The sequence below is a fragment of the Dermacentor variabilis genome, chromosome 7 (genome assembly GCF_050947875.1).
Source record: "Dermacentor variabilis isolate Ectoservices chromosome 7, ASM5094787v1, whole genome shotgun sequence".
Taxonomy (NCBI): Eukaryota; Metazoa; Arthropoda; class Arachnida; order Ixodida; family Ixodidae; genus Dermacentor; species Dermacentor variabilis.
The window spans coordinates 160,083,787-160,108,326 of record NC_134574.1 but is presented as its reverse complement, the minus strand read 5'-3'; the positions used below and the strand labels follow the sequence as shown (position 1 = coordinate 160,108,326).

At 41.1% G+C, this 24,540-nt stretch overlaps 1 protein-coding gene across 1 annotated transcript in view; it reads right to left on the bottom strand.

Moving 5' to 3' along the window:
• Positions 1-694: 694 nt before the first annotated feature.
• The window catches only part of LOC142588302 (tRNA (32-2'-O)-methyltransferase regulator THADA), a 44,403-nt gene continuing 20,557 nt past the window's right edge, over positions 695-24,540 (bottom strand). The window contains exons 16-30 of the mRNA XM_075699890.1: positions 22,602-22,706; positions 20,696-20,806; positions 19,123-19,369; positions 17,486-17,702; positions 15,061-15,288; positions 13,356-13,557; positions 12,251-12,454; positions 10,305-10,549; positions 9,226-9,423; positions 6,965-7,061; positions 5,034-5,066; positions 4,729-4,856; positions 3,805-3,889; positions 2,475-2,613; positions 695-964 (exon numbers count right to left, since the gene is read on the bottom strand). Of these exons, the coding sequence (XP_075556005.1) occupies positions 714-964; positions 2,475-2,613; positions 3,805-3,889; positions 4,729-4,856; positions 5,034-5,066; positions 6,965-7,061; positions 9,226-9,423; positions 10,305-10,549; positions 12,251-12,454; positions 13,356-13,557; positions 15,061-15,288; positions 17,486-17,702; positions 19,123-19,369; positions 20,696-20,806; positions 22,602-22,706 (2,490 nt within the window). The 3' untranslated portion in view covers positions 695-713. The remainder of the gene's footprint in view (positions 965-2,474; positions 2,614-3,804; positions 3,890-4,728; positions 4,857-5,033; positions 5,067-6,964; positions 7,062-9,225; positions 9,424-10,304; positions 10,550-12,250; positions 12,455-13,355; positions 13,558-15,060; positions 15,289-17,485; positions 17,703-19,122; positions 19,370-20,695; positions 20,807-22,601; positions 22,707-24,540) is intronic.

The window sequence follows — 24,540 nt, the reverse complement described above, 5'->3', positions numbered from 1 at the left end:
TCTACAGCCTGACAGCAGCTTGTGCCTTTTCCCTGTCTTTATGCTTTATGCAACTTTCATAACACTTTATAAACTGACTTCCCTCCACAAAGATCTCCAAGCAAGCAGATTTCTACTTACTATAGTAGAATGGCAAAGGTATGCTGTTAAAAACTACAGTTTCAAAGGCACAGGTTTGAAGCTGTTCATCTAGCATGCATTGCTGGAACATTCCTTTGGTACAAATTTCTTTTTTTCTTAAAAGTACACATTTCTTAATAAGATACAATTTACCTCAATTAAAAGAGATAGCACAACCATAAGTTTTCATTAGAATATTAAGAACAAGGAAATGTGTAAAATGTTCAACATGTTGCCAGCAAATGCAATTTTAATTTAAGGCTTGCTAATGTATTACTTAGAAATTGAATTTCATTTGCCCTGAAAAAAAAAAAAGAACCCTTCCATAAAGCATTCGGAGTATATTCCGGACATGCCAGGGCACTGCAGCTTAACTGCGTAATCGCTTCAGCAGTGCACAATGATTTCTCAACAACTGTCACTGCTTCGGAACCGCTGTTGTAACTCGTGCGTGCATACACTTTGTGGACATGAAGCATTGCACCCTGCAGAGTAGGCCAGAATATTGCAGCTTTTTGCACTTAATTTCCACAATCGTATTTGCTAATAAAAGAAAAAAGAACGTTTGCAGAAAGATGTTACAGTACGCAACTTTATTTTGTAAAGGTCAGCCGAGTCCACATATCTACAAGGTGCGCTTTTGTGTGTGAAAGCTGCAAAGCTGCCCTTGGCAGCAGTGACTGCTCCCTGCCCTCCTTACCTGGCAGCACCAGTTCAGCGAATGCACCAGGACTCTGCTCAGTGCTGAATTGCGTGCAAGCCCATTCAACCAGATCCGCACGTGCTTGTAACACTGCAATGGCATGGTGCAGCTTTGGCCTGCCCAGAATTTCAAGGTTTGAACCTGCAGGTGTGGATTCAAATGAAGCGTACACGGCCTATTGATGTGCTACCACAGTAACTCGCTTCTAGTCTAGCAAAATGTGTGCGCTTGGAGAACCCTTTCCTAATGACAAAATACAATGGTGCATCAATGTTGGGTTAGTTTGGTGCTGTATAGCTGCTGAAGTGCGATACGGCTTAGCAAGACAAGGACAGATGGGAAGGAAGACACAAGCGCTGAGGTGTTATTTATCAGCAGTTAATGCATCCTCTGCCTAGGTCGTCCTTGTGCAGATGATTTGGCTGCGGTGCTTGGAAACCACTACTGTTCTCTTCCATCTGTCCTCGTCTAGCTTGGCTGTCTCACACTTCAGAAGCCATAAAATATGAAAAAGTGTTGGCAAAACTAAGCATAGTGCAGAAGATGGAGAGAAAGAAAGACACGCACGACGTCAATTTCTAACAGTGCTTATTGGTGATGCACAGAACATAGATATATACAATGAGGCATGTGCAGATTAAAAAAGAGGGATAGAGAGGCAATCAAAGGATCTTGCTGAACAAACAGAAGAAAATTTCATTGTTCAAAGACCATATGCTAACAATTTGTGAGGTGCATCAGAAATCTTCAGGGCAGATTCAAGCACGTAATCTCGCTTGACGATAGCATGATAGATAGGGCTAAAGTTTCGGAAGTTCTTTGATGTGCCTTGCAAATTGTTTACACATGCTTTTTGAACAGTGAAAGTAAAAAAAAATTAAATTATTGGGTTTTACGTTTTTATTTGATTATCAGGCACACTTTAGTGGGAGACTCCAGAATAATTTGGACCACCAGGAGTTCTTTAACGTGCACCTAAATCTAAGTACACAGGTGTTTTCACATTTTACCACTATAAAAATGTGGCTGTTGTGCAGATTTCCTTCCACATGTCTGATATGACTCCTTTTAGTTCTTTTTTTCTTTAGGCACACGCCTCTGTATGTGTGTTTTATGCACGACCAATAAATGTTAGAAGTTGGTGCCTTTTTATGTCCTTGTTTTCTGCGCTGCACTCAATTTTGTCATGTATTACTAACTCACACAAGCACCCAGCCTTGTCAGAAAAACATTTTCTGTGGTGAATTGTAGGTAAGTTAGAAAGTGCACACAGGAAACTGTGCTGCTAGAATTTCTGAAGGCAATTACTACTGTGACTATGCATGGAAAAACAACTCTTGGTTCCCGCCCGTCTTATTAGCCTTTATCCGAGGAAGGGAATCTAAAATGGAATTTCTTCCTAACCTTTAACACAAAGCAGAATATGTCTTTTGCCCTTTTGCGCACTTTACAATAAACCTTACACTCTACACTATACCTTGCGCAGCCACTTGACTGTCTGCGGAAGTTTCACTGAGGTTCTGTGCACTTTGATGTCTGTTACTGCACAGTATGAGGGCAGGCAGTGATACTTTAATTTTTCAAAAGATGCTGGAGGTTCCAGAAGCCTACAAGCTGACCTAACACAACTGTTTGAGTGGTAATTACTTACCAAGGGGTTTGTCTGTGAGCAGGACAAATTCGTCAAGTGCTTGGGATGTAGCTTTAAGTTCATCTACCAGTCTCGTAGCTTCATCTAAAAGAAAGCTTGTCACATCTGCGCCACTTTGAAGTGCTGCCTCCAGTGCCATCTGCAACAAGAGATTGATTGGCTGATTGACTGATTGAGTGACTGATTCATGCCAGAGTGGAGGGTTCTAGGTTAATTTTCACCACCTGGAGCTCTACAATGTGCACCCAAGGCTTGGAACGCAAGTATTTTTTTGCACCAAGATAGCAGTAGTGTGTGCCTGCTTGAACTACCCCTATGCAGGAATGAAACAGTCCCTTCGGTCAAGAATTCTGACGGAGTGCCGATAAATCTGTCAAAGTAACATAATTTTATAACAAGGAACTGCAGGTTCCACTGGAGAAAAGGCAATAGGATGATGCTTTATACATTTCCTAGTCAATACTCTTAATTACAAAGTAATTAAATATCAATTTAGTGTACTATCATTTTACTGTGCTACCGCTGCTGCAAAGCACGTCAGTATAGTAGTAGTACTTTGGTAGTTGCAGGCTGAAGGGAAACTATGGTAAGAAGACCGTTATGTTTATACCATGAGAAACACAGCCCCGGAGATAAAAAAGACAGGGAGGTGAAAATAAAAAAATGAATGCAATGGAAGCGAGGTTGAAGAGAGGCACCCGTGGAATGAGGCACTATTTGCTGCCTTTGCTGGAGCAGTTGCCTCGCTCAGCTCCCGCTGCCACCTTTCTTGTTTACAGTTGCGAACATAATCGTTGCGTGGACTTGCAGTGCCACAGTGATTGACAACGATCAAGGTGACACCCAGCTCAACTTAGTGACACAAGGTAGACTGACTTCAAATGTGTGCTGTTTGCCAGCAATATTGCCCGCTGACTCTATGTTGTCCAAGTCTGTTAGGCTCTCTTAACACCAGATAACGCAGTGCATGAATCATGCCTTGCATGTGGCTAGACACTGTATTAAAAGCCCAAACACTGAAATTTATATGCACTGATTTCATCCTTGGATTAGAGCTTTTTTATTGGCATGGTACAATTTTGCGTGGCTATTTTTAATCCATGGCTGTCCTTTTGTCCCCGTTTCTTACTTTGCACTTAATGATAGAATCCAAACTAGCCCACTCTCAACGATTGCTTTTTTTAAGTACACGATCATATGTTCTCGTGCTGATTACATCGGGCATGTAAAAGCGATTAAAGAGAACTAGATTTTCACACACCTACAAACTTAGCACATAAACTAGGTTCATCCCATGTTCCTGAAGTAACTTAAAATGCTGCCTTCTCACCCGAGTGCCTTGATGCAACATCTGAGAAACAACCATTGGCTCCATAAAAACACCACTTTCATCCTGCTCAAAGAGACTTGCAACGCTGAAAAAAAGAAAAAAAATCGTTTGGCATTTAGCATTAGCTAGGGACTTGGTCACCTTAGTCCATTTCAGTTATGTGGACTCTGCTATAACTGCAACATTGCATGCATTATTTTGAAAACTACTGATGACGACTTGCATTTAACAAATGTTATTGGCAATAAGTGTTAAGAGGAAGTCACACTTGCCTTACAAAAGGCACTGCTGAGCACAACAACCATTGGTACATGCAATACATATGGCAAGCCAAGACAGTAGCAGAGCCATTCTACCCGTTCTACTCATACAAGTCGAACCTCGATATAACGAGTTATCAGATATAACAAAGTAAATCTAAAGTATTTCTTGCCAATATCAGCATGTAAAAGATATATGCTTATAGCGAATACTGGATATAACAAAGACATCTTCACATTGCATGTGACTTTGTTACAGCAGTGTTTGGCTGTACCAACATATGAGGAGTCTTCAAGGAAATAAAAGGGAAGAGTATAAAATCTGTGGTTCACGACAAGCCACAGCAGCTGCTTCCCCTAGGCATGGAATGCAAGAAATGCTCCCACACACATATTAAGAACTGGAAACTTTAATTATTCTTGAGTAGACTTATACAAAAGCAACTATTCCCAGCACGGAACTATACCGACCGAGCTTGTGGAATAAACTGCCAGCAAACGCAAGGAATGTTGTGACCAAAATTATTCACATAAAGTGAATTGTATTAGCAGGAGGAACACAGGTGCATAATAGTAGCAAGTGCACTGCAAAAGAAAAAAAAAAGAGAGAGAGAGAAGTCAAGGGAAGAAAGCATAGATCAAAGGTGTAAGTCAGAGGACTTACGTGGGATTTTTTAGTTGCTGGAATTCGCTGAGTGCAGATGGGCCGCTTCGGCAAAGCTCGCACCACAAGAACTTGACCAATTCTGGTGCATCATCCTCTAAGGCCAGCACCAACTTCCTGAACAGGTTCTGCAGTGAACAAATAAAGGTCATTTTATACACAACTTAACCACCATCACTGCCACTCATAGAAGGCCATAAATAGAACAGTTTTCCTTTTCTTCATAGAAGGCACATGCTCATTGACAAAAAGAAAGTATGCATTTGTGAAGTGCAGTCATGGGTGACAAGAACTGTGCTACTCACATTTGCTGCTACATTAGGCTGGATAGGAAGTGACTGCAAAACAACAAGAAAGGCACCAATGATATGTATAGACCATAAAGCTCACACCGGGCAGCCAAGCAATAAAAGTTTCAGCAGCTTGTACTGCAACGCATAAGTATTCAAAGCAGCTGACAAGTACAAAGCATCAAAACAAGTTCATTTTCAAGTTAAAACACTTCAAAAAAGGTGAAGTGTGTACTAAAGCTTCAGGAAACCCTAAAGAGGAAGGACTTTATTTGGACCCACTGTCTTAGGTTCCAGAGCATTATCTAAATCTAGGTATTACTAACGGCATGCTGTGCTGTTCTTTCTTGGCCAGGGGGGAGGGGGGGAGGGTATTCTGTAAGAGTCCACCTAGTGGACTGTCCATTTCGGCCTCTGCTGATTGTATGCAGCTGCACGAGCGAGGAGGAGACGAGCGGCCCCAGCCAATCAGCAGCGGCCGCAATGGACAGTCCACTAGGTGGACGCCTACAGAAGGCCACCCCTGGTCTCTGTCTGTTGTCAACTGTTTTGATGAGATTGTGCCTAAATACCCCAGAAAAGGATATTAAGGCCAAACTTTATGCCAAAGCATATTGCATGGAGTCAGTAGCTACGTTAACTAGATGCAAAAGCAAGCGAACAGAGCAAACAAAGGGGTGAGGTGTAGGATCAGTACTGTGAATGTATATTTCTGGCTTTGTTCCAGTGAGTATGTGCACCAAAATCGTGCAGCCAAATCTGGCCTATTTGTTGTTTATCTTGCATAATAAGTATGCGCATCACTGTAGAGAACTTTGAAATATAAAGTATTGCTCAGTCCTCCCCCCCCCCTTCTTTTCTTCATTCATTATGATAGTATCACTCATGCAATGGTTGGTAGAACAACAAAACTTGATTAAATTATGTTTTTAAAGCTGAAAACTATTAAATCAATACTACCATAACTTAGCAATAACATAACTTCAAGTGTTCTTGTAATAGTCGATACAAGGGTCAAACTGATTGACACATTCTCAAGAAATCATTTTGAAGCAATGTATATTCGGTATTGGTATATCGTCACTGTTCAAAATGAATCAGTCATTGTTACACAAAGCCAACAGAAACAGCTGTTGCTGTCAGCTTACAGAAGATCACACCTTTTTTTCTTGCGTGCTCCCAGACGTCTCCATAAACAAACTGAAGGAGCACAGCACGAATAGATGGATGCTTTAATTAAAACAAAGTTTAACGAAGTTCACTTCCCTTATGCTTTCATTATGTTAGCATCACATGGTTTTATAAAAGCCTACTGTAAGATAGACTTATAGGTACTGTGAAAATCTATTTGTCTATTGGGAAGTTCGCTTTAACAAAAGTGATCCGAACGACTCAAAATATACTAATGTATTACCAGGGCAACATAAAATAATAAACTTAAACGGTATTAGAACCAAAAGGCAGGTGTAAAAAAGAAAGTTGTTCAATTTGCATACTACACTGCAAGCCCTGTGCAAACCTTTGCACTTTCACAAAAGGTGGACATCTTGCCTAGCTTGCGCAATAATTCTTCACTGCCTTCATGTCGAAAAAATGCACCAAGATATTCAGGATATTTTTAGCGCTGCATTACGTGCGGACGCTGCTGGTTCTTGTGGCCCCTGGAGAGTGTTCTCACCATCATTATAAACCTAGAAAGGCAATTTTCTTATCCTGTAGCTAGCCAAATCGTCTCCTTGAAGACTGCTGATCCAAGCCCTTCACTGGAATGAGTAGCATGCGTAGGTGACTGTGGCGAAAGTTTGGCTTAACCAACATTACAGTTTGCGTTTAGCAGACTTTTTTCCTGATGAGTCCATGGGAAACTGACCAAATGTTCCTCATACCCGAATATTCAGTTTAACCAGATCTGCCTTAACGGGAGTCTGCTGTTTGAGGTTATATACCTGTGGTTCAACACTTGGAAGTGGCAGCGCACCAGCAGCTTCAGAGCGAACCTGGGGGTCTTCATCTTGAAGAAGCTCGAGTGTTGTGCTAAACAAGCTAGAAATTGATAACAAACGTTAACGTCACACAGTACTCCACACTGCAATCTGCACATTAAGTTCAACACATGCACGCACTCTTATTTAGCATCATCATTGACCTAGATTAAGCTATGTGCACGGCAGTACAAAGGCCTCCTCTTCCAGCGATCTCCAATTGCCCACCCTGTCTCGTGTCAGCTGATTCTATCCTGTGCCTGCGTATTTCCTCATTTCATCGTGCCACCTAGTTTGCTGCCATCCTCGGCTGCTCTTCCTTTCCTTGGGCGCCCATTATGCACCTCTTACAGACCACACATTACTTGCCCTACACATTACCTTGCCTTCCCAACTCCGTTTCTTTCTCCTAAGCTTAATTAGAAAAGTTGGTTGCCCTTGCTTGTACTCTAATCAACACCACTGACTTTGTCCCATTTCTTAACGTTACGCATACAATTTTTTCGTAGCATTGTTCATTATGCAGCCTTCACCTTCTTCCCAAACTTCTGTGTTAAAGGGCCCCTCACCAGGTCTGGCTATTTTGAGCCGAGAAGCACACTGCACACAATGCGCGCTAACCATCGTGTCTGCTAAGTATTACATCGCTACGCACCACAGAAAGAGCTGAAATTTCGAGCCAAATGCTGTTCGCCCTTCTCCTAGCAGGTATTGCACGCTCCGAGTCGGAGAGGTGACGTATATGCGCAAGTGCACCTATGTACATGTATATGCTGTGACATTGCTCACAGAGACACGTGACTTCAAGAATTATTCAAGGCAACATCTGTTATGAGTGCAATCTGAAGGTTCACTAGGTAAATTAAGGTTTGGAGAAATAATAAAACACACAAACCTGATGTCTGCATGTTTTTGTTTTACTTTGTACCGTAGAAAAGAGATGTACTTCCGTTTTGTCTGCTTGTTCCCACGTCGTGGAGTCGCGTGTGCAGACACTGAAACTAGGTCATTTTCTACCGTGTTCCAGCGCGCGATCATGCTCCGTGATCTAATTGTGTCTGCCTCAATGTTCATGTAGCACAGACTTATACCGAAAGTCAGGTGTTCTTATGCACAGTGCTCAAAATTGTGCACTGCACGAAACAAGACAAATGCAACAGCTAGCATGCGCCACCGTCAGTGGAAGTGCGCCTCACAGCAAAAAAGGAAGGAGAAAAAAAAAAAAAGAAGGTGGGGCCAGTGGCGTACGCCTCAAGTGATCCTCGAGCTCCGGTATGGGATAATGCAGGGAAGAAATTTCACTTGCCAACACTAGAAGGGGCAAGTGGAAAGAGTGTTATGTTGGCGGTGGTGCTCGTCTCCCGAAATCAATGGTTCACGGCACTACAATATTTTTATCTCGGCTATTAATGAACCAATTTGAAAAATTCTTACGGTAGAGCGATCCCTAGAGGGTATGAAACAAGTTCTAGAGTATAACCGACATTTTCTATGTGGCCTCGTGAGAGGCCCTTAAAGCTCCAAGTTTCTGCCTCATGTGACAGTAATGGTATAATGCAGCGATTGTAGACTTCTGTTTCAGGTGACGCTAAAATAAAATATTAAGTTGAACTAGATTGAAACATTGGGCTTCTGTAATAACAAGTTCTCCATTCATATCAAGAACAATGCTTTTGTAAGTGAGAAAATGGAAAATTGCAGTGACGCCACCTGTTGTGGATGGCAAGACGCAAAGACTGCTTATTTTTTCCAGAAAAGGCATGTTCTCATACATTCCAAGGTATGACACTGCACCGTCGCCGTGTGCAACTTAGAACTCAGCAGACAAACACGATGGCTGTTCTGGCGTGCTTGCGCTACGACAGTACCTCTCAGGTGATGTCAATATAGGCTGACTCAGTCAGAGCGCGACGTCACGTGGAGATTACGTCAACTCGTCCGTTTTGGAGCGGGCGGTTCAAATTTAGAAGCAGCAGTAGGACCTTTGGTGGCGATTTTCTATGTAACAAAGATATATGTTGGCACACTTAAAAGTGATGCTACACTTCTATGGACGAATAGCCTTTCAATATAGCTCGACTTAATCTTTTCCTGTTGTGTCCCTGTAAGTAAAATGGGGGAGACAAATGAAGGATATATCTGGGCCCAGTGGGGTGCGAGGTTACTGACCTAGATAGCCTGCACAGAGTAAAGGATCACAAACAGAATATAATCTGCATAACTACCTTTGAAGATGCTTTGCCTTGCGTGGCCTACACTTGTAAGCAGCCCAAGTGAACACTGCATCACCAGCAATGTGAAGAGAGCGCGCTGCGTGCATCCGACAGATGTCCGCCGTAGCTGCCAGCCGTGCTTGGTTGCTCACAGCAGATGCAATGGCTAAAATCCATGACTCGACACTCCTTTCAATTTCGAGTGAGCAGCTGGACACATGAAAATAAGTCTCAAGCTCCAGTTACATACTGCATGCACAAAACAAGTGCTTCGCATCTTGCTTGCTTTTCTAGCCAAAAAGCACAGGCGCAAAAGGAAAGGAAAAAATCATTTGTCAGAAGTGTTTATCAGTAGTAATAAGTACAAACAAAAGAAGCATACTTTTCAAACAGAAAAAGAAAAACTACGAAAAAAAGACAAAAATGACTGGTTGGGATATAGTATAAACTTACAGTTAGCTGCCTTTTCATTATAAATGCGTCCCTTCAAAACAACAAGCAATATTTGTGCAGACTATCTATCATGCATAATTGTGCCACTATTGCCATCACCAGTGAAGAAGACAGTAACAATTCATTATGTGCATACAAAAAGGGAGGAAGGGGTTCAGCATTGTGTCTACACCTAGTATTTCTTCCTGTTCACTTTGATAAACCTTTTCTTCGTTTTTCTGCCTGTAGCAAAAAGCCCAAATCATATAACCAACTCTAGGTACAATTTAGCAAGATAGAAATGTCATCCATGCTACACTATATGTTTAGTCAAGATTTTCAGCAGACTATAAAATGTTTCTAAAAAGAAATGCAACCAATTGAAAAAAAAAGGAAGATCAACAACACTGGTTTGACTTCTTGCCTTTAACTCATCGATTCTAGGGCAAGGCCATGTCATGAATGAATACTTCTGAATGCAAGTGAAACATCGCTTTGTTTTCATCGTTTTTATATTTAGCACAGATCTTGTGTTAAAAGTAGTAGTCATAGTAGCAGTAGTAGTTGTAGTAGTAGTAGTGACAACAAGAACATGACTGGACACAGTTCCATTCTGACATTCTTTATGATTGTTTATAATATGAGCATCTATTACTCACCAGTCAAGGTTTTCTAAACAGTGTTTTAAGCAATGTGACCACACCACTAGAGATAGTGCTCTCACTGTTGTGCCTGCTACAGATGATGTCTTAACAGCGATACGTTGAAATGTTGTCAGCCAAGTGAGATTAACACATCTGTTAGTCACTTCTTGCTTATGCAAGAGCACTTCGAGCAAATCGAAAAGATCTGCAGAGTGGGTGGGCAGACCTGGGGCACCATTCAAGTATGTCACAAGGGCTTCCTGTAATGCAACCAGAAGGCAATATCGGATGAGCAAATTCGACTAACATGTGCAAACTGTCTTTTTACAACAAAACGGAAGCTTCACTACACTACCATCCCAATTTCTCTATGAGATAGCATGACGTTTCAATATAACTGCATAGTCAGTCAACACTAGTAAAGGTGTGTAATAAATTCTTTTCTCAGTAACATATGTAACACCTTCTAATTTCAGGATAACCAATAAAGAGTTCTGCAAAGGCCTATACTTGGCCCACTACTATTCCTGCTTTATATAAATGATTTACCCAGTTGTTCATCAAAAAATGAGACCTTCCTTTATGCTGAAGACACCCCATTACTTGCAACCGATCATTCACTAACTTCTCTGACTACTAAGCTAAACACTGCTCTGAAAAATATTTTAACATGGTGCCACCTTAACTCGCTAAAAATAAATCCTACCAAAACAGCTTTTATGCTTTTTCATTCGAATCATAGGACACCAGAACTCATTCCCACAGTCAACCTAAACTCTCGTCATCAGTGCAGTTAATGAATGCTCATTTCTTGGTATAATTCTAGACTCAAACTTAAAGTTTACTAGGCATAATGTCTATTTGAAGGGCAAACTTGCTCCTGGTATTAAAATTTTACTTAAGGCTAGGTGCTATTTTAGCAAACCAACATTGCCAACCTTGTTTTATTCTTTTATTCACAGCCATCTCAATTATTGTATTACAGTGTGGGGTAACACATACCAAACATATATAGCACCACTACAACAGAATCTAGCCGTTCAGCTTATTCTACTGCAGTGCTACTGATATGCTTCACAACCACAGAATACTTTCAGTAAATAATCTTGTTAAATATAAATTAGCCGTAATGTTACTTAAAATAAGACATAATTCTCCCCCCAGTGGATGTACTTTCTGACACTACTTTGGCTAACTTAAACTGCACAAGATTCACAGCTAACAACAATTTCTTATTGCCATTAATATATACTAATTATGAAAAACTATCTGGATATTTCACAGAATTATCTATTTGGAACAGCTTCCCACTACATGTCAAGCGCTGTTCTTCTTTAGGTCTTCTCAAGAAAACATTATTCACTTTCCTACTAGATAACCAAAATTATCCACATATCTAAGCTATTTATTTCACTCCTGCTCATTTCTTTGTAGTTTTTCCTTTATTCTAGTTATTTAATTTGTAGATTTTATAGACATTTTAGGTTTGTACTGTTGCAAATGCCTTAACTACTGCTTTAATTCTACTACTTGTTATTGAATTTATATTATTTGCAGTTTGTACTACATTTACTTTGCATGATATTTCACTTAGTGACTACTACATTGCTGTTTCATCCTGTATATTTGCACAAATGCATATATTTTCTGATATGAGGTCCCCTTTCAGCCTCCTGCTCTGGGACCTCCTTCTGTATACTTATGTAAGCACGTATTCCATTTATGAAAGAAACTTAAACTTGCTATGTCTTGTAACAGTCTCAAGGCAGGCATGTTTACAGCCAAGTCACTCATTCAAAGCAGCTCTAAATTTTTGGAACTGCGTCAAAAATGCTTTTGCTATCAAATTTTGCATGACTGCCTGCCAGACTACTGTGAGGCATTACAGAGAGCTCATAAAGAAGTCATCAGAGGAAGTACAATTTAACGGGAATACAAGCTTGAAACACAAAAGAACTTACCGCCACTTCGCACCATAAGTTTGATATGATCCTAGAGTCTGGTTGCTGTACTTGACAAAAGAGAAATTCAAGAGTGCTTTCCATGATAACATCACATGCCTTTCCCTTTCGAAGCACAGTTACTATTTCAGGTGGGCACAGACGTGCTGCTCTTCTCAGAAACCATTTTGTTTGCCTTTGTTTCCACGTTGCATGCCCAGGCAGCTGAAATTGGATGCAACGCAGAGACACTGGAGGTTTACGCCTCGGTCATAGAAAATGCCATGACACGAGCATACAGAAAACAGCGTCAAGGCGTCGCCACAGGCAAAAATGTTAATGGTGAAAAGAAATCTGGGACCTGTAATACAGGCACTTTTTTCATGGAATTCTGTTCTACAGTGAGTCCCTGTCTCTTGTGGCACTGGGTGACTAAGCCTGGACTATAGTGTTGCCAATAATGGCAATATGCTCAAGTCAATGACAAAAAGAAAAACAACTGGAACACAACAGAGTTGCTACATCATCTAGTCCAAGCAGCTACACTGTGTGTGTGCACACAGACTTCTGTCAATGCATACAAAGTACTAATTGCTTCTAGGCTCTATTCTTGATGCACACAATAATAAGACTACAAGCTTGATAATACACAACCAAGCACTACGAGAACTCAAACAACAGCTCTAGGGGGACAATTACTCTCGTACCTGCTACACCTAAACAATGTTGCCACTTACTTTTATATTCTAATCCCTGCTTTCCACTTCCCAGATATTTCATATGGCTCATTCTAGTGCATAACACTACAAGGAGAGTTTGCTATACACTTCAGATAACAGTGCTCCGACTGTGATCAAACACTATAATTTAGGACAACACATTAATGATTGGCTGTTCGATAAGTGAAGAGATCAATTACATTCCTTTGTAAAGAGGGAAGGCCCTGACTGTATTGCAATTTTACTTTCGGGGTCACTAGATAAAAAAAAAAGAAAACACCACCCAATACCAGCGTGGATGTTAATATTTTCCAGCGATATGCTAGCACAATGCTACTTTTCACTGAACACCATCCAGCAGACTACCAAAAAGTCACGAAATGTACAAACAAAATGTGAAGTCTTACCTTCTTACGGCTCGGCGTGTCCGCTATATCCAACATAAATGACTTTTGCAACTTCTCTTGGCACTCGGTGCAATCACCACTGTCGGACAGCAGGTCCAGCAAGTCCAAAAACTCAATTCTCACAAAAAAGTTTGATGACAGGGTCCATGACAACTTACTGAAACCATCACTTTCCTGAAACCATTTGGCTATGCCCGGGACACTGCATAGAAGGGCAAAGCACATTTAAATGCATTGTGTGCCAAGTCATCTACAATCCAACATTCAACTTGACAACAATGCATGAACCAAATGAGTTAATGTGCTCATCTAGCTAATTCGGCGACGACGAAAAAAAAAAAAAAATCTGACACTCAGGTGGTGATGTTGCTGATTAGCACTTGTGCTTAGTAGTGTAAGGGCAACTAAGGCTAAAGTGCACCAGTACATTCTTGCGATGGTAAATGCTTTCATACACCCACTTGGTGGCACTGTTTCAACATTAAAAAGCTTGAGGTTAATAAAAGAAAATATACTGTGCATATTGCTCAATGTCTAAATGTAGCAATAATTACTGACAACTAAGGATGTGCATTTATTTACTTTTTCTGTATGCACCTGAAACTCATTATAATAAAACAGAATATAACGAAATAATGGATATAACGAAGTAAATGAAATTTCTCTTGAACTCTCCGTGGAGATCCATGTACTCAATACCTTCTTTTTAACCAAGTAAAAGTGTCCTATCAATGGATACAGCAAACTATATTTGCCTTAAAAAATCAAAAGATACTAGACCATTGGGTGCCGAGCACATCACTTTCTGCGAGGTACAGCACTCATTTGGTACAGCAGTTCAAAACTGCCACGTTTCTGTATCTGATGTGCCATCGAGCAACACTCGTCTTTCCCACCACTGCAAGTAGCTGCACCCAAACGGCGGCTCATTGCCTCCCTCCGTATTCACTGCCACCACACTTTTTTCCCTCACTGTGGTGCCTATTCCAGCTAGGCGCGGCCTGGGCGTGGTCTCCAATACTGCATCGGAGCAACCTCAAAGGCCCTGCCTAGCTGTGCCCAACATGCGCCAGTCTATGCGACACTCAGCAGCAGAGAGATAAGTGCGATGGTGAGCCACTGCTCGCTCGCGGTAGTGTAGAAGACCAGTGCATCCACTTCTCTCGCTCAAAAATAGATGAACTAAGGACAGTACACAAATTGAAAAGTGCAAAGGAAAAGGTCAAGGCAATGCTTAATTAGAAAGGAAGTGGCACTACATATTATATAGAAACTTCAAGGGGTAAGTCATTCCACTCCTTAGCACCAGAAAATTTAATTAACCTTTCACTGCATACAGTGAAGCATACAGAGATATTCAGATTGCTGCTGCTTGTGTGCTGCATGTTTAGTGATGGGAAAATGAAAATCTTACGAGGCAGAGGTGCGTTAGTTTTTTTTATCTTACTTACTAGGCAAGAGATCTTATAGTTCCATAAAGTAGTAAACGACAGCACACATAGTCCCTGAAAGAGTGTGCTATCGGGATAGTGCACCAGGGAAAAAGTGACGATGCGCATAGTCCACTTTTGTAGACGGAGTAATGGTGTTAGGTAAGTTACGTATGTTTGGCCCCATGATTCACAACAAGCCACTGTTTGTGGCCTTTCGTTCCGAGGTCCCTTTCCATGTATTATCATGAGAATAAATAAAATTCAGTACCAACCAAAGTGGGTTGTTTTTCAGGAGACGATTGACGGCATAAAGGTGTGCGTGGACACTGTTGCAGGAATTAACACCTTTGAGGGCCACAACATTTGCGAGCAAGAGCATGACCTCCTCATGGGTTGATTGGCAAAAAGAGGAGATGCACTTCGCGGCAAGCAGGCGCAGCTTCCATGAACGATAGCCCAGGTGGTTGCGTATGCATTGTCGAAATGGCTCCAGAGATTTCCTGTAATAATGAAATTCATTAAAGTTTTGCTCATTGCAATTATAAACAAAGTGCAATTTGCCACAATAAAAAAATAAAAAAAGAGAAAGGAATCTACTCGCAGGTGAACAAACTCTATGTTGTCAAATTACGTTGAGCAAAGCATCCACACTTATCAAAATTCCATTTAGAACCAGCAGCTGATCTACGTGTTCAACAACATTAGGGCGTTGTTGCAAGTACAGAGATTACCACTGAAAGCACTGGAAAGTTCTTAGGTTTCGATCGTTAAAATTGCAAACATTAGGTTTAGTTTGTTGCTATTTGTACAACTTGCAAAGAACACATTTCTGACATTGGAAGAAGTATATTGAAAAGAGGTACCAAAGTGTGGTGAACAAAAGTGCGAAAGGCTTGCTTGCAAATTGACACTTCCCAGAGTGCTCATTTGCAAGAAAGAAAGAAAAAAGGAGCACGAAAACATGGTAGCTTTTGAAATGCTTTGGTAAAAATGCCATCAACGTGTTTCCCCCGTTAATCATGAGGCCTAGTTTGTTATTCCATGTATGGTATCAACCACACTAGCTTAATACGTAGTAGGTATTTATTTTCAGTCCTTTTCAGCAAATTCCTGTAATGTCTCCCATAGACACATAAGGATGCAAAGTGCTGTATCATGAAGCAAAAGTGAGGATGAATTTGGTGGAGACAGAACTAAATTTGTTACGTCGCAGTGTTCTCAGACAATTTAAATTAGCTAAAAGGAGGTGACCAACATTTAATGAACAGCTTACAAGCATTGATATCACATTTATTTGTGCCTATTAGATCCATTTTCTTGAGCCCTTGCCAGTAGCTGCTGCACACGATGTCGGTCACAATGTAGTCCTAAAACACGCTTCTAGTAAGACCTCAAAGACTTGGTACACATACAGTTGGACACAAAAATATGTTCACTATACCCTATATCTATTATAAGCATATATTTGTTACACGCTGATGTCATCAAAAAACATTCTATACAGTTGCCAACGAATAATTTGGACACGCACAATTATTCAGACAGCTTCGCGGCAGCGCCACCAGTCCCGTAGAGACTTAATGCATAAAGACGACCGAAACTTCAGATACCTTACAGCATGCTGTTCGATAATTCAAACTCCACCTGCACATCTGAATGCTAATTTGGGCACTGAGTTGAGCAGAGAGGGCAATAATTTTGCTTAGATGAGTCACCAGCTCGGATGCCAGCCATGCTGACAGCGCTTTCTTGACACCAAAACTAGTTGTCAGGTTTATTGGGCCTAAACTACAATGACCGCTCGCACCCGCAGCACACATACACCGAGTCTTCATGGATGGATGTCGTCATATAGTGAATCCTAATCGATTCAGTAGTTACCAACTGCACCCAAAATATGTGACAAGTCAGGCCAAGCTGCTAAGTTCTAAAGGCCGCATCTACGTTTATTTGTAACAGTGACACGATGCTGGGCGACTTCTTTGATTGCTACTGTGAATTTTTGTCAGTCAGTATCATCAAGTAGCTTCAAATGGCACCAATTCCACCCACAATGTCTGTGCCAAAAAGGCTGTTGCAAAGAAACTCACGTTCGTTTGGCTATAGCAGCACAGCTGATTTCTGTTACATTACTAGGGGATAGAGATTTCGTGCATGCACTAAGTGTACTTTCGTCAATCAAGCCACAGCAAGACAATGGTTAAAATCCGGACTGACCAGCCAGCTATACGCATGTGCCGCAATGCGCTGACAAGTTTTTTTGGGGCACTTGTGAAACAGTCACTCATTTTTGGCAAGCCCAATATTTCAAACTCCCGATTATTCCGACTTTTTGGCTGTTCCTGGCAAGTCTGAATTATCGGTTGGTGACTGCATTTATTTTGATATGCGTGATAATTGGTTACATATGTGTTCGTTATATTGAGGTATGACTGTTCGCAGTCATGCTATATCCATGCCCAATAAGGTAATTAGTACCTTTGTTGTATGAAATATTCATCATAAGCATTTACATGCATTACACATTAACATCAGCAAGAAACATTGAAAATTTACTCTGTTATATAAAATAATTTGTTATGTCTTTATTGATTATATCAAGGCTTGTCTGTATTATATTCATGGCCCTGCTACATTCATGCCAAATATGGTGATATGTGCAAAACATACGCAGCAGCAGAAAAAACTGCTACTTACAGTCCTTGTTGGCCAATGGCAAGTGGCTTAAGTCTTGAGAGGAAGTCAAGGACAAAGTACAAGTCGTGGTTGTTTACGTTGGAGCCATCAAGTTTGTTCAGAAACAACACCTGCAGATCTGGAAACTTTGCAAACAAGTCCAACGCACTCAGGGCATCGTGGCCAACAAATTCTTCTCGCGTCTTTTTTAGTCCCAGCACACGTGGTGCTGTCACACCTGACATTCGAAAAAGAAAGAAAGAAAGAGTAGGAGGGGGAAATTATTTTGAACATAATCGATCAACAAAGCTGCTTCTGCTTTTCTAAACAGAAAATTAGGTATATTGAAAAAAAATATTGTTAAAGTTATTTCTCTCTCTCTCTAGTTTCACCTGAAGGGCAAAGCATTGACAGTGATAGCAAGGTTAGTGTTACGCTTGAACTTCTCGAACGATGTTCTAACATATGTGGGTATGAGGTGTTGGTGCAATGCAGCATGCAAGGCAACTCCTGCGAGGCAGCAGAAACAGCACCCTGGCAGCTACCCCACGTCGCACAAGTCTGGCATGATGAGTGCCACCAGCGGCGTTGAAGGTGTTACACTTTATGAGGTGCGACACCTTTATTCATCCTGTGCATGTCATCTTGTCACACTTCATCGAGGTGTGTTACTGGGATGAGATGCATGAGGTAGGGCACACAGGAAACCGTTGGCGTTAGCGCCTGATTGAATATTTCATAACGTTAGCTTGACAAAGCACATGCAGCAGGTCAGCAGGAATGTTAGTGTGCATGTGCGCAATGCTTATGACAGCAGCAGAAGGTGGAACGCTGCCCTTGCTCCACGACTGAGGTGACTGAGCGTAGCATTGATGGTACGTCCACTTCACTTCCGTTGTTTTGGAAGCCAAACGCACCCTGTAACTCTAAGAACCTCTGACCCTCCACATGCCAGCTGCGCATGCGTCATCAGTGGTACAGCAGGGCAACAGTGGTGGCGGTGTTGGTGGCATGATTGCGCCTCAAGCATTTGTATTGATTGCTACTGCTATAAGACCAAGCAGAAACGTTTATCATGTCGCTGCTTAGGTTAATACAATTAGTCAAGCATCATCAGTATGTTGTTGAGTAAGAGAAGAAAGAACAGAGTGTAAATTTGAGATATTAGGCCCAATTACAGGACAGCTACTACAGCACGCACGCGCGCGCGCGCGCACACACCCACACACCCACCCACACACACACACACACACACACACACACACACACACACACACACACACACACACACACACATAGATAAGAAGCACATTCAGCTTCAATAAACTGCTAATGTTTTGTAGGAGCAACATTACTGCTGATGATTTACTGCAGAAAGTTATAGCATGTGGTTCAAGCGAAGAATGTAGTACAGATCAGGCATCACTAATTTCATAACATCTCAAGTCACTGGCTAGGCCAAATGGCATGTTGCGTCAATCCCTGCAATTCTTCTAATATATAAATAAAGCCAAGGTCACATCAATGGTGGCAGCTCTTACCCACCACCATCAACTTGCTCCCATGTATCTTCACCTAACTTCTATCTTCTTCTAACAGCTCAGTTTTGATGGCATCCAGCCACCACAACTTACAGAAAGAGTTGCAAAGAAACATACCGTATAGCTGTTGTGCTGCATTTCTCACTACCCAGAAAGGCGATGCCAAGCCTTTGAAGCAAAACCACAGAATGCGTCCAAGGTGCATCATCACTGCAGCTGTCAATGATGCGGAGCCAACAACGGCACAGAGGACGTGCAGCGCTTCTGCTTGGGGCAGATCCACTGTGGACGCAGAAACGTCGCCCTGCTCAGTGCACTCTCCGATGACGCAGCTCAAGTAGTCCACAGTCCAGGACATGCTACGCTGAAGAGACAGAAGACAGAGGCAACAAAAATGTGCTTCCATGCCCAGCAGTAAGTGACGTGCTCAAAAGTGCTGGCAAAGGCTTAACTGCATAACGATGATCCTGAGACGGAGGTGTCAAGATGGCAATAGAGAAAGCTAAGTGAATACAGCATCGAAAGCAGGCTACTTCCTGTAGGCTTATTTACTTGTCTAAGCATAAAGGTGACTTCAATGGACTGAATGCCCTTTGCAACACTTATCTGTCCCTGTACTGATGTTGTCAAAATTCAAGTGCGAATACTGTTTATGCGAAGGTGACTGGTCTTGAAAGTGCAGATGCCTCATTTCAGCTTAAAAGAAAGTGTTTGCAACATTTCAAACTGCGGTTGTCTACTCCTAGTATAGGCCACTATGATCTGCTAGTTAAGCAACTAAATAGTCAATAATAAAGTAAATAATAAAGTAATAATAATAATAAATAATAATAAAGCAGCTAAATAGTCAATAATAAAGTAAGTAGTAATGCGGCCAATTACAGAATATTTGCTAAACCTGATGTTTTTTATAAATATCATTAGCAATAACTTGTCAGTATATGCTTATGTTCGAGCTTATATGCCAGAAAAATGTCAAGGAAAAGGATGAGGTTAACGTGTGTTTTAACACAAAGACAAAATCCCTCAGCAGATGTGAAAGTAGGCCGATTTGATCGTTTGGTGGAATGAAATGGAACCCACCCAAAAAAGTCAGCAAATAATGCATCTAAAGGTCAGCTAATGCAACAGCACTTTTCTTTAGGAAAGTTTATTTAAGATGATAGACTATATGCAACACAAACAACATGGGATAAATGAATGCAGCACGAAAAGAAAAGCACCCAAAATGGCGAGGGTTTCTTGGTTTTCTACAAACAAAAGTTAATTGAAGCTCAACAATTATGCTGTCTTTGAGCATTCATGTTGCCTCATTCTGGTGTACTGCGTACTGTCAATGGAAGACAGTGTTGACACTCTCAAGACTTAGGTCTTGCTAAAAAGTATGTGTTTGCTCTACTGAAGAACCGCAAGTGGCAGCAAAAAGCAAGACTAATTTTAGTCGGTTTTAGATATTCTTTCATGTGCATATGTCAAACAAGCTCATCATTTGTTCTACATTTCAACAGGAATGGGAGAATTGTCATCCACTTGCCTGTAGCATATGCTACAGTCGGGTGTATGACAATTTTTCTTTTTATCAATCTTACTACACCTTGCGGGCTTCCGCAGAATAAATTTGCAACATTTGAACACAGTGAAAAGTTATGAAAAGAAAGCTGTTTGCATATTTGCTTGCAACCAGATTTACCTTGACATTTCTTGCTTCTCCTTCAAGAAGAGCCCTGATGAGTAATGGGAGACCTGCTGACCGCCTTGTGACGGAAGAGGATTTTGATCTCGATGTTAATGATGACAGAGCCTAAAATTTGTCCAATGAGGCGTAAGTAACTGAGCTTAACATTAACATAATGAACAGCATATAATAAACAGCATGCATTGAACAGCATGTATAATACAAAAAATTACAATTAATCTAGCATATACTTAACAATGGTTATGGCCAATAAAAGTTGAGTACTGAAGTTTAAAGCTATTTAGATTGCTGACAAAATGTACAACCTCTTTCAAGCCTACCTTCGATCACTGCTAAAGCTGAAGGAGACACCACGTTTCATGAACACAATGCGAGACAAGCATATGACTAAGCTGTGAATGAAGGAATTAATTAAATTAACTAAATTGTGGGGTTTAAATGCAGAATGCGAAGGCTGAGCAAAGGAGGCTGAATTTATTCATGTAATATGTAATTCTCTCTCTGAGGGTCTTTAGGGGTATTTTTGAAAAAAAAATTTAACACTTGTAATTCACAGGTAGAATTAATGAGGGAAAAAAGCACAGCAATCGGATGAGTATGGAAGCTCACTCATGAACGAGACACACACATAAGCCATGCTCTCTCTTGAGTTTGAAAAAGATATATAATATATATATATGTATGTATATAAATTCAGGAGTTTTATTTGCCAAAACCACAATCTTATTATGAGGCCCATGCTGCAGTAGAGGACTCCGGATTAATTTTGACCACCTGGTGTTCTTTAACGTGCATCCAATGCACAGTACATGAGCATTCTTGGATTCTGCCCCACCAGAATGTAGCCGAGATTGAACGCATAACAATGAGCTCAGCAACAAAATTAAAATTAAATTATGGGGTTTTACATGCCAAAACCACTGTCTGATTATGAGGCACGCCGTAGTGGGGGACTCCGGAAATTTCAGCCACCTGGGGTTCTTTAACGTGCACCTAAATCTAAGTACATGGGTGTTTTCGCATTTCGCTCAGCAACACAATACAGCAACACAGCACCACATCCACTGACATACCGTTGAGGGTAACTGAACAGGAAAATCAGCCTATTCATATAGAAGGGAGAATACAGACATGCAGGTGTGCAAGATTGCGTGTGTTTGTAAGAAAGTTAACATTCACACTACTGCGAAGAACTCGCATAGTCAAATGTTTTTTTACAGTGACCCGTAGTATCCAGACTGTGTATTATGTCACACAAACAATGTGTTTCAATCTGTACCACTTCGATGCAAAGCACTGTCTCACTTGGTGCAGACAGAATGTTGTTATCGTTGTTGTAATCCCCCTATTGTAATGCTCTCAAGCAAGATGTAGGTAATGAATAAACAAATAATAAATAAATAAATTTTCACAGGCTACAGCGAACAATAACAGACCTTGATTTCAAAAGCATAATGCTGGTTAGTACATTACTGGAATGTGGAGGAAACAGTAATAAAAAAAAATGCAGTTGACGATTGATGGCACTGTTTTTGTCTATCTTGTTTTCTTGCTCTGTTCCCGTGATGTCTTGAAACTCAGCCATGAGCTCGTCTACGGTAGCTTAGAAAGCTGCATTTAAACAAATCAGACGAGGATATAAAACCTAGAAAACTAAATATTAACCTCGCGGATGACCATAACGATGGCAAGCAAGCACCAGAGGCGTGAAACACTGTTCAAGTTACTATGATCAGTAAGCCTTGCAATACCGCTGCAATATTATGTCATCAAATAAGGATATCGGGGTATGAACAGTACGGATTGTTTTATTGAGATTTCAATGACAAAGAAGGAAAAGACAAAAGGTCAGATAAAAGGAACATGCACAAGCACCGCATGCTTACAGATCGAGACGTACCTTTTTTACAAGGTCGAATGGAATATCAGATATTTCTGTGGTTTTACTGCTGGAAAGAACTTGGCAAAGGCTTTTCAGGGATTCACAGCAGCTTTCGATGGCTCCCTAAGGACCCAAAGCAGTCAAAGATAAAGTCAAGCAGCAAAACAGTTTTTTTGTGGTAGGGTCCTCAAATACAGTAGTAAAGTATAGGCAATCATTTCTGCTGTTCTTTCCTTCATGGCCTATGTTACACTCAGTTCACAGCTCTAAAAGTAACACCAGTGCATTAAGCTGCTACTCCAACATCTTGTTAGCAATGCCACCAATGTGACATTGCCTCGTAACTGTTGGCGGTGTGTGCATATCATACTCTGTTTCTTTTTTTTTTTTTCAATCCACTTCCCCCACCCCAACCCCTTTTTTATTTTCGTATTTATGTACTCTGTGGTAGAATTAATAAATGCATCCTGCTCTGATCAAACTGCATGCTGTTGATGTGAAGACATGTGGTCATACGAAGTAATGCAACACAATGGCGCATAGCCTGCAGAAGCACAGTAAAGCCCCGTTGCTACCAAGTCATTGGGACTGGAAATCGGCTTTGTTAAAGGTACACTAAAGGCAAATAGCAAGTCAGGCTAAAGTGATAGACTGGTGCTCGAGAATTTCTAAGGCGTCAATATTACCGTGAACAGAGCCTTAGTAATCGAGAAATTAAAGTAAATGCAGGACATGATTAGAGACTCCCCCAGGACATTCAAGTACTTGCCCGATGACGAAGACACTCATCATTTGTATTCTGTCACTAGTACTCAACAGCTTGTTATAAAAACATCATTGTATTGCATTATAAGACGAAAGAAAATGCTACTTGCCCAGTTCTAATTCATTTTTAGAAAGAAATCATTGGCTTTACCTTTGAGAATGTAATTAACACTGTTGCGCAAAATGCCGAAGGGACAAACTCAAGTGAGAAAAACAACATACAACACCTAGTGTCGTGTGTTGCTTTTCTTGCTTAATTCTTGTCCCCTCATTGCTTTGCACAACAGAGTTAATTATGTCGAACCAACTAGCCCACTGCAGAATTTTACTTGAAACCAAAAACGCGGGCGGTGAAAAGGTTTCGTTTGTGCTCGACTTAGCGCTGCCTGCACTTTCGCATTTCAGTAGTTCTGTTATTACATAGTGCTACGCTGGTTTTGATGGCTCGCAAAACTCACACAAACTGCAAGTAGCAGAGAATTCCACTTTCATGTGACGTTGTGGGATGCCCGAATGGTCCTCATCAGTTGACTAAGAGCAGCTGCAGTGGTGAATCCACCGCTTTGTTTTGACTCGATTTCTCCATGGCTGCGCGTTAGCGTCTCGTTAAAAAAAAAAAAAAAAAAAATGTGCTGCTGTCTGTCGGGCGCCGTTTTACTCACCGATGGCAGCAAAGGGCGGTGATGGCGTACGCAATGTCACCATTCCCTGGTTAGGTGGCGGGAGATTTGCATTGCGATAAAGGTATTCAGACCCTTCATATGCAATTTTTTCGTAAACTAAATCTTTTCTTGGCATGAAACAAGTGTTGCGAGGTTTCTGGAATGGGATTTAAGCAGTCCACATCAACTTAGTATTTGCCTTTAGTGTTCCTTTGAAGTGGCATTTTGTTAGAAGTGGAGGAGCCATAAGAGAGTTGCAATAACATGGGACCATAAAAAAACATATCAAATAAAGCGATTTCATCAGGAGGGCTTACTGTTATTCAGAATGAATGCTGGGAAAGTTAGTGCATGTTTATTACAACAAAGAACAGTGCAATAGGTGGCAACTTAGGAAGGGAGTGGATGCCATAAATGCTGATCTTGCAACTTCTGAAAATAACAGATATCAGCAAGTAAGATATTACAACTCAGTGCATCCTGTCCACCGTAGTTCTTCTAGCAAAACCAAAGGAAGCAAACAAGAACAC